The 10,000-nt window shown below is 43.4% G+C and overlaps 1 protein-coding gene across 9 annotated transcripts in view; it reads right to left on the reverse strand.

Annotated features, from left to right (window-relative positions):
• Positions 1-10,000, reverse strand: part of scn8ab (sodium channel, voltage gated, type VIII, alpha subunit b) — a 94,817-nt gene that overhangs the window by 65,571 nt on the left and 19,246 nt on the right. For 6 of the 9 annotated variants that reach the window (XR_007140613.1, XM_027157279.2, XM_047813993.1 and 3 more), the window contains exons 3-6: positions 9,555-9,673; positions 8,642-8,731; positions 3,576-3,704; positions 2,149-2,240 (exon numbers count right to left, since the gene is read on the reverse strand). Coding sequence is in view for 8 of the 9 variants with exons in the window: in XM_027157279.2 (XP_027013080.2) it covers positions 2,149-2,240; positions 3,576-3,704; positions 8,642-8,731; positions 9,555-9,673 (430 nt within the window). In the remaining variant the exon portion in view is untranslated. Of the gene's footprint in view, positions 1-1,796; positions 1,889-2,148; positions 2,241-3,575; positions 3,705-8,641; positions 8,732-9,554; positions 9,674-10,000 lie in introns of all 9 variants that reach the window. The other 3 variants (XM_047813988.1, XM_047813994.1, XM_047813991.1) reach the window with 1 other exon arrangement.

Genomic DNA, 10,000 nt, shown 5'->3' on the forward strand with positions numbered 1-10,000 from the left:
AAGCTCAGTCTCAGGAGGCATCATGCAGCAGAAAGGTGTAGGTTTAGGCTTGGCAGTCTTATTCAGCATGTTTTATTGTCTATAAACGAATGCTACTGACATCTCATAACATGATTTGGTGTTAAAGCTATATGTTGACACACTGTAAAGAAATGCACGCACACACACAGCCATGAGATAATATATCAAGGCTATGAGATAATATATTACGCCCATGAGATAGTGGGCTACAAGATAAAATTTTGAGGTTATGATTACATATATTGAGGTCACTGGGTCATTAGAAAATATACTAAGGCCATTAGATAATATATTGAGGCCATGAGATAATACATAAAGTCCATGCAATACTGGGCCATGAGAAAATATATTGAAGCCATGAGATAATATACTGAAGGCATGAGATAATATATTGAGACCTCAAGATGATGTATTGAGCCAATGAGGTACTGAGACATGAGAAAATATATTGAAGTCATGAGATAAATTATCAAGCCCATGAGATAATATATTGAGGCCATGAGATACTGACATACTGAGGCCACCATATCATATATTCAACCTATAAGATACTGAGGCCATGAGATAATATAGTAAGCCTACGAGATACTGATGACATGAGATAATATATTGAGGCCATGAGATACTGAGGCCATGCGGTTATATACTGAGGCCATGAGATACTGAGGCCATGCGGTTATATACTGAACATATTCAGCCTATGAGATATTGGGCCATGAGATAATATATTGATCCCTTGAGATACTGGGCCATCAGATAATATATTTAGCCCGTAAATAAAAAAAAATTATATTTTTTTTATTGAGGACATGAGGTAATATAGAGGCCACAAGATAATATGTTGCATCCATGAGATACTGGACCATCAGATAATATATTAAACCCATGAAATAATATATTGAGGCCATGAGATAAATTATTAAGCCCATGAGATAATATATTGAGACCACAAATTAATATATTGCATCCATGAAATACTGGGCCATGAGATAACATATTGTGCCCGTAAGAAAATATATTGAGGCCACGAGATAATATATTGCACCCATGAGATACTGGGCCATGAAATAATATATTAAGACCATGAGATTATATACTGAGGCCACGAGATAAAATAATAAGGCCATGAGACAACATATTGAGTCCTTGAGAAAATATATTGAGCCTATTAGATAATATATTGAGACAATGAGATAATATGGTTCAGTGATGTTTAGATTTATTAATAAAAGTGTATTTTTATTATTTAAGATTTAAAGATTGAATTATTTAAGTATCTAGATTGTAAGATCACTAACTGCAGAGCAAAACGCTACAAAAAACGTAATATTTAAAAATGTTTAGTTTTATTTACATAAATGTACTTTCTGAAACTCACAAACTCAATTTTAATCTGAACGTATTCATTTAAATCAGCTCAGATTCAGATTTCTGATTTTAGTCCGAAAATGAACCCAATATTCACGAACACACTCAGGTGTGAAATGAATGTGTGTGAAACAGAGTTAATCTGCTGGAGTCAGTGGTTTACAGCAGACTGCAAAGCCTATCAAAAATGTATCACTACCATTTTTGATTTTTCAGTAGGTTAAAAAAAGAAAGAAAAGAAGTTAATCTGGAAAAATAAAGGTATAATTTCTCCAGCATCTGCTTTTCATAAAAGGGGACTATCAAAAATAATTCGAGCAATAATAATAATAATAATAATAATTGAGAGTAGTTGTTTGCGTCAGCGTGAGAAGCAGCTCAGCCTTCGTGTTTAAACGCTTTCTCACCTGGTATGACAGAAATAGTTTTGAGAGCTCGTAGAACCCTGAAGGTTCTCAGGGCGGACACATTCCCGAGGTCCACAAACTCTGTTACATATCTGTAACAAGGGAGGATCACACACAGAACAAACACGATGACACAACACACACAAAACACTACACACGACACACCACTACCACCAGCACAGAACCGGGAGAGGACACGTCACACACAGGCCTGTCCAACGAGAGGAGGAACACCAGCACACAACACAACAGGAGAGCAGAGGAAGGAAGGAAGGAAGTAAGGAAGGAAGAAGAGAAGAGGAGAGGAGCCCGAGACACAGCGAGCGACGCTCTCCACCCGCTCGACTCTTACCTGGAATCACAGCAACAGTTTTCAAAGCCCTCAGCACCCTGAACGTGCGCAGAGCTGACACATTGCCTAGGTTTACAAACTCTGTTATATACCTGCAGAATGGATCGCAACAGGCATGGGTTAGAGAGAGAGAGAGAGAGTGAGAGAGAGAGAGAGAGAGAGAGAGAGAGAGAGAGAGAATCACAGAGAACAAAAATGAAGTATAAAAACCAATAGAATAGAATAGAATAGAATAGAATAGAATAGAATAGAATAGAATAGTCCAAAGAGTCTCCATATGTCAGACGAATAAATGTTTTAACAAAAAAAATGATGATTTTTACATTCATTCATTCATTCATTCATCTTCTACCGCTTATCCGAACTTCTCGGGTCACGGGGAGCCTGTGCTTATCTCAGGCGTCATCGGGCATCGAGGCAGGATACACCCTGGACGGAGTGCCAACCCATCACAGGGCACACACACACTCTCATTCACTCACACACACACACACTACGGACAATTTTCCCAGAGATGCCAATCAACCTACCATGGATGTCTTTGGACCGGGGGAGGAAACCGGAGTACCCGGAGGAAACCCCCGAGGCACGGGGAGAACATGCAAACTCCACACACACAAGGCGGAGGTGGGAATCGAACCCCCAACCCTGGAGGTGTGAGGCGAACGTGATGACCACTAAGCCACCGTGCCCCCCTATCTTTACATAAATATGTAATTTATTTTTTCAGGTGATGATGTAGCAGGAACGATCCAGTGCAATGATCATGGAAAGGAAGGCAATGTAAGTGCAGGTACATGAGGAACACCAGCGTTGAGGGTTAGATGAATACATATGAATACATCATCAGTGAGACACTGACTCTGTGTGTGTTTACAACAAAAAAAATCATGTAGAGGAGCTACTGTAAATACAGTCACATTTGAATTTCCCCTGAGTATGGAGACTGCTGGGACTCAATATAGAACAGAACAGAATAGAATAAGGTATACAAGAGAATAGAACAGTCTTTATAGAACAGAATTGTTAATAGATTAAAATGAAATGAAACAAAAGAACATTGACTTGTAACATCACACAAAAGGTTTCTAAAAACTTCAATACACATACAAAAAAGGCGCACACATACACACTCCTATGCTAAAGGGATCTCTTGGCATTGATAAGCTGAGGGAACCTGAGCAGAGGTCAGGGTGCTGCTGTGGAATATTGGATTATATTTCAGACAGGACATTTTGTGCTCGCGTGTCCTTCAGGTCCATCTGAACGTCCATCCTGTTCTCTACGTCAGTGATTTCATCATGTTGCTTCAGACTGGAAGCAAAATCTCAGAGCTTCAGAAATGTTTTATGTTTTATATATAGGAGTGATGTTCTACCGCATGGTTCTTTCTCTCTGTGTGTGTGTGTGTGTGTGTGTGTACTTACGCCATGGAGATGACCATAAAATCCAGCCAGTTCCAGGGATCTCTGAGAAACGTAAAGCCGTCTATACAAAATCCTCGAGCCACAATCTTTGTGAGAGACTCGAACGTGTAAATCCCTGTAAACGTGTACCTGCGATACAGTAAGAGTGTGTTAGAGACAGCATGTCAGGTGTGTTTTGTGTGTTGTGACAGTGGTGTGAAAAAGTGTTTGCCCTCCCCCTGTTAAAGCATAACTGTGGTTTATCACACCTGAGTTTAATTTCTCTAGCCACACCCAGGCCTGATTACTGCCACACCTGTTCACAATCAAGAAATCACTTAAATAAGACCTGACTGACAAAGTGAAGTACACCAAAAGCTCCTCAAAATGTGAGAGCCGTTATACACAAATGGCCAAAACATGGAACATTGGTGAACCTTCACAGGAGTCGCTGGCCGGCCAAAATTACCCCAAGAGCTCAGCGATCTTTAGATGTCACCAAAGACCCCACAGCAACATCCAAAGTGCTGCAGGCCTCACTTGCCTCAGTTAAGGTCAGTGTTCATGACTCGACCATTAGACAGAGACTGGGCAAAAATGCTCAGTCTCAGATTTGCCAGAAAACATCTTGATGATCCCCAAGACTTTTGGGAAAATACTCTGTAGACTGACGAGACAAAAGTCTAACATTTTGGAAGGTGTGTGTCCCATTACATCTGTTGTAAAAGTAACAGAGTAACAGTGCATTTCAGAGAAAGAACTTCTTACCAACAGTAAAATATGGTGGTGGTAGTGTGATGGTCTGGGGCTGTTTTGCTGCTTCAAGACCTGGAAGACTTGCTGTGATAAATGGGCAATCTTGATAAAGGACAATGTGCGGCAATCTGTTCGTGACCTCAAGCTGAAGCAAACTCTGGTTCCCTTTTTTCGCTTTATCTCGGGGGATGACATGCACTCTTTTTGGGTTGTTTGTTTGGGAGAGGAGCATGCCTGGTCGGTCCCACTTCCACCGAGGCAGTGCGGCAGCATCGATCATGGGGTTCGCAGGTTGAGTTAGCGGAAGCGGAGCAAAAGACAAGTATTTCCCTTTCTCTTGCCCTCTCCCCTGACTCCGTTCATTTGGTTTCAGTCTTGGGAGCTCGTGCTACGATTTCTCCCGACTCAGAAGAGAGCATGCTGCTTTCCACGTCGGCTCTGAGGAGCTCGGTGAGGGTGGGGAGGGGCTTTCTGTGGTGTTCAGTGTTCGAGGAGCTCCTCGAGGTGGTGACACGCACTGTGTCTAGGTTACGTCTAGATTGGCCTGAAGTAAAAGTTAGTGCCGTCCGTTCTAAGCTAGACGACCACTTTCTGACTTCAGGCTGCAGGCCACCATCACACAGGCGACTGCCATTTTTCCCAGACCTCCATGCGGAGGTGTCAAGGTCTTGGGGGAATCCATTTTCAGCATGTCTTTTTTCCCCGTCATGTCTGACTATTCAGCTATTAAAGGGCTTGAAAGTCATGGGGCAATGCCTGGGATTGAAGAGACGCTTGCGGGCTCTCTCTCACCTACATCGCCCGCATGAAGGAAACCTGCCCTTCCAACCAAGCCTTGTAGGACTACTTCAGCCCTTGTGGGTAAGGCGTACAAGGCAGAAAGCCAAGCAGGTACGGCCATGCAAACCATGGCAGTTTTGCAGGCCTACCAGGCTGACCTGCTGACAGAGCTCAATGGTGGCCAGGGGTTGGGACCTCAGGTAGTTTCTGAGCTCCACCGAGCCACTGACTTTACACTCTGTGCCACAAAGCAGACAGCCCGCTCCATAGGCCATGCAATGGCTGCGCTGGTTGCCACAGAGAGGCACCTGTAGCTCAATTTAACTGATATTAAAGATAAGGATAGGTCCTCTCTCCTGGACGCCCCGGTGTCATCTCAGGGCTTGTTCGGTGACGCAGTGAGTACTGTCATCGACAGGCAACAGGAGGTAAAATGCCAGTCATCGGCATTCAGGGAGTTTCTCCCTCATTGCAGCAAGCAGCCTGGGTCATCTTCCAGCCACACCCAAACCCCTCCTAGCTCACTCAGGGCAGTAAGGAGGGTTAGTGTGGCTGCCCGTGCCTCCCGTCTAAGACTAGGGAGGCCGGCCCGCGTCCCTGGGCCCAGACCCAATGCCTGAGGGCTGGGGTTCCTAGGAGCATCCCTTCAGGAAGGCTTCCCCTACTGCCTGTCCCGCCGCCTCCGGCATTTTGGGGAGCAGTAGGGTCTGTGCCTGCTCCTCTTTCTTGCATGAATCTCCCTGGGTTAGCACCTGCCAGTGTGCTGTTTCAGGGCACCCAGAAAGTCTGCGCAAGGTTGTGACACCACTATCAGACAACTGGGCAGCATGGAAACTTCTGCCAGGTGTGTCTCATTGGGTCCTAGGTACTGTAGAAAAAGGGTACAGGATCCAGTTCACCTCCCGTCCTCCACGTTTTCAGGGTGTGTTGCCCATGATCGTTGGCAGGCACCAGGCGGTGTTCCTCCAAGGGGAACTTCTCTCGCTCCTGAGGAAAGGAGTCATAGGGCATGTTCCCCTCCCAGAGTGGGACACTGGCTTTTACAGCTGATATTTTGTTGTTCCCAACTGGCAGGCTCTGAACTGTACTCTGAAGACTTACAGGTTCAAGATGCTCATGCTCAAGGTTATTGTGTCCCAGATCAGGTCCAAAGACTGGTTTGTGACGATCGACCTCAAAGATGCTTATTTTCACATAGGCATTCTGCCAGAGCACAGAAAGTTTCTCAGGTTCGCTTTTGGGGGCGAAGTGAACCAATATTGTGTTCTTCCTTTTAGCCTAGCCCTTTCACCACACACATTTATAAAATGTATTGTCACTGCCTTGGCATTATTGTGTCTCCAGGGCATCCGTGTTCTGAATTACCTGGATGACTGGCTCATTCTGGCCCAGTTGAAGACTATGGTGGCCAGTCATCGAGATGCTGTACTTGCCCATATGAGGTATCTAGGCTTCAGGTTGAACCCAGAAATGTGTGTGCTTTCTCCTTCTCAGAGAACCACCTTTCTGGGGGTAATTTGGGACTCCACCATGATGTGAGCACATCTGTCTCCCGCTCGGGTGGTTTAAATTTTGTCAGTGGTGAAAGCTATTCGGCTAGGCCGAGGCCTCTTTGTCGCCAAGGTACAGAGGGTGCTAGGCCTCATGTCAGCAGCAGCAAATGTTATCCCTTTGGGTCTGCTTCACATGAGGCCATTCCAGCTCTGGCTCAGTGGTGTGTTCTTTAGTCCTCGCAGACATCCCCTCAGGGTTATAAGGGTTACACGGCATGGGCTTCGTACCCTTCTAATGTGGAAAAGAACCCGTTTCCTGGACTTGGATCCCACTCTAGGGGCATGTCACCATCACAGGACTCTTTGGACAGACACCTCGCTTTCGAGCTGGGGAGCGGCCTTGGATGGCACCCCTGCCAAAGGTCTATGGAAGGGCCCCTATCTCTCATGCAACTTAAATTGCCTGGAGATGAGAGCTGTGTTTCTAGCATTGAAACACTTTTTCCCACACCTCAGGGGCTGCCATGTTTTAGTACGAACAGACAGCACTGCGGTGGTGTCCTATATCATTCATCAGGGTGGTCTGCGTTCGCATCCCCTGTTCAGGTTCATGCAGCAGATTCTGCTCTGGGCAGAGACCAGGTTCCTTTCGCTGAGAGCAATTTTCATTTCGGGGCATGGTAATCAGGAGGCAGACTTCCTGTCGAGACAGGTGCTGAGGCCCGGGGAGTGGTGATTCTACCCCCCCACGTGGTGGAGCAGATTTGGCAGATTTTTGACCGGGCAGATTTGGATCTGTTCACCACCAAAGAGTCAAGCCATTGTCAACTGTGGTTTCCCTCTCTCATCCGGCCCCTTTGGGCCTGGATGCCTTGGTATGGAGGTGGCAGAGGCTCCATCTGTATGCTCCCCCCCCCCCCCCCCGTAGCTCTGCTCCCACAAGTCCTAGCCAGAGTGCGCCATGTTGGCCCTCTCAAGTTTGGTTCGCGGACCTAGTCTCCCTCCTGAACGGCACTCCATGGGAGGTTCCTGTCAGGAAGGATCTCCTGGATCTCCTCCACTCCAGGGTTCCAGGTCCTGCATTGCCATTGATGTTCTGTTCGAAGTCTGATCCAATGATCCATTGATCCAAAACACACCAGCAAGTCCACCTCTGACTGGCTGAAGAAAACCAAAATGAAGACTTTGGAGTGGCCTAGTCAAAGTCCTGACCTGAATCCTATTGAGATGCTTTAAAATGATGGTTCATGCATAAAAACCCTCCAATGTGGATGAATTACAACAAAAGATGAGTGGACCAAAGGATCCTGTTCACTGCCTCATTGCAAGTTATCACAAACGCTTGATGGCAGTTCTTGCTGCTAAGGCTGACCCAACCAGTTAATAGGTTTAGGGGGCAAACACTTTTTCACTTTTTCTTTGTGTGTGTGTGTGGGGGGGTGAGTGAGTGTGTGAGTGAGTGTGTGTGTGTGTGTGTGTCAGTGTGTGAGTGTGTGAGTGAGTGAGTGAGTGAGTGTGTGTGTGTGTGTGTGTGTGTGTGTGTGTGTGTGTGTGTGTGTGTGTGTGTGTGTGTGTGTGTGTGTGTGTTCAACAATGTATTAGATAGATTTGGACACAAAATATAGAAGACAGCAGAACTAAACAGAATTGAGTATGTAGGGATAGATAGATAGATAGATAGATAGATAGATAGATAGATAGATAGATAGATAGATAGATAGATAGATAGATAGATAGATAGATAGATAGATAGATAGATGAAAACAGAAAAATACAGGATTGAATAGAGGTTAGAATGTTCTAAAGAATGAAATCTATTACATTAGATTGGATTAGAATAGAAGATACTGAACATGTGAAATGGAACAAACAGAGCTGCAGAATAGAAAAATAACTAATAGTTTATAATATAGTAGAATATCGGGGAGAAAATACAACAGAATAAAACAAGCAGAATGGAACAGAACTGAATAGAAAACCTTACAATTCTGTTGTGTTCTATTTTAAAATAAAAGACATCAGAATGAAACAGAAGTAAAACAGAGCAGAATTACTCACTCGACTTGTTTGGACCATTCTGGCGGGTTGCTTAATGTCATGAACACACAGTTGGTTAAAATGGTGCACATTATGATCATGCTGAAAACTGTGAGGGAGAGAGTTAAGGAAAGTTCTGGAACAAAACCCGTCTCTTTCACACACACACACACACACACACACACACACACACACAGAGACAAACACACACAGACACAGACACACACACAGACACACACATAAATACACACAGACAAACACACACAGTCACATATACACACAGACACACACATAAATACACATAAACACACAAACACATAAATACACATATATAAACAGAAATATTCACACACACACACACACACACACACACACACACACACACACACACACTAAGATCCACCTTAAAATAAAAACAAATTTTATTTAATATGCAAATGACTGAAAAATGAATAACTGATATTCACCATCTAGTTAGGATAATTATTTGATTATTAGTGTAAAAGTATTATTGTTTAAAATAAATCTAAATATCAAAAAAGCAAAAACAATATTTTACATGTGACTTTATGGAGTGACTGATGATCGGTTTATTGTTTATTTTATTATTTAAAAAATAAATGATTCTGTGAGATTTAAAGCCTGAAAAGAGTCAATAATGAAGAACATGAAACCTTCACCGAGTCATTAACTGTCATCACTGTCACCATCCCTAAGGTCAAAGGTCAACAGTAGATGAAGCTTAATGATTAGATCAGAGTTTTTTCCTCAGTAAGTGTGATGGAGTCACTTCTATAAACACAAAGCAGGAGATCATCAAAAAGCCCCATGTTCAGAGTTCTACAGAAATAAACTTACCTGGAACAGAAATAAACAGAAACCAGCTGATGGCTCGAGACTACAGAGTTTACACTGAGAGCAGTGAAAAGGATATGAATGTATCAAAATTTTAATAGCTATTCGCCTGAACAGACTGAAGGGGCTGATGATATACAACGAGGGCGTGGCACTGAAACGGAAGAGCGTTTTCCCTTTGTTTAGCACTATAAAGGTCTGCAGAGAGAGAGAGAGAGAGAGAGAGAGAGAGAGAGAGAGAGAGAGAGATTAACAAATCAGAAATTAGTGAAATCAGAACATTGAAATTAAAGATGCAGAAACAGACACATGTGTAATTTTTTATAGAAATTAATGTTAATTGTTTATTTCTTTGTTTGTCTGTTTGTTTATTCAACAGAGAAAATTCATGTTAATATACACCAGTATTTATTATGTCTCATGTTCATCTGCTGTTCTTGAAGTACAACTGAAATCTTTCCACATTATTAGTCATTATTAATACATCTGACAAAATTGCATGATAAAATAAATGTGACAAAAATG

This window comes from Tachysurus fulvidraco, chromosome 5, assembly GCF_022655615.1.
Source record: "Tachysurus fulvidraco isolate hzauxx_2018 chromosome 5, HZAU_PFXX_2.0, whole genome shotgun sequence".
In the NCBI taxonomy this organism is placed as follows: Eukaryota; Metazoa; Chordata; class Actinopteri; order Siluriformes; family Bagridae; genus Tachysurus; species Tachysurus fulvidraco.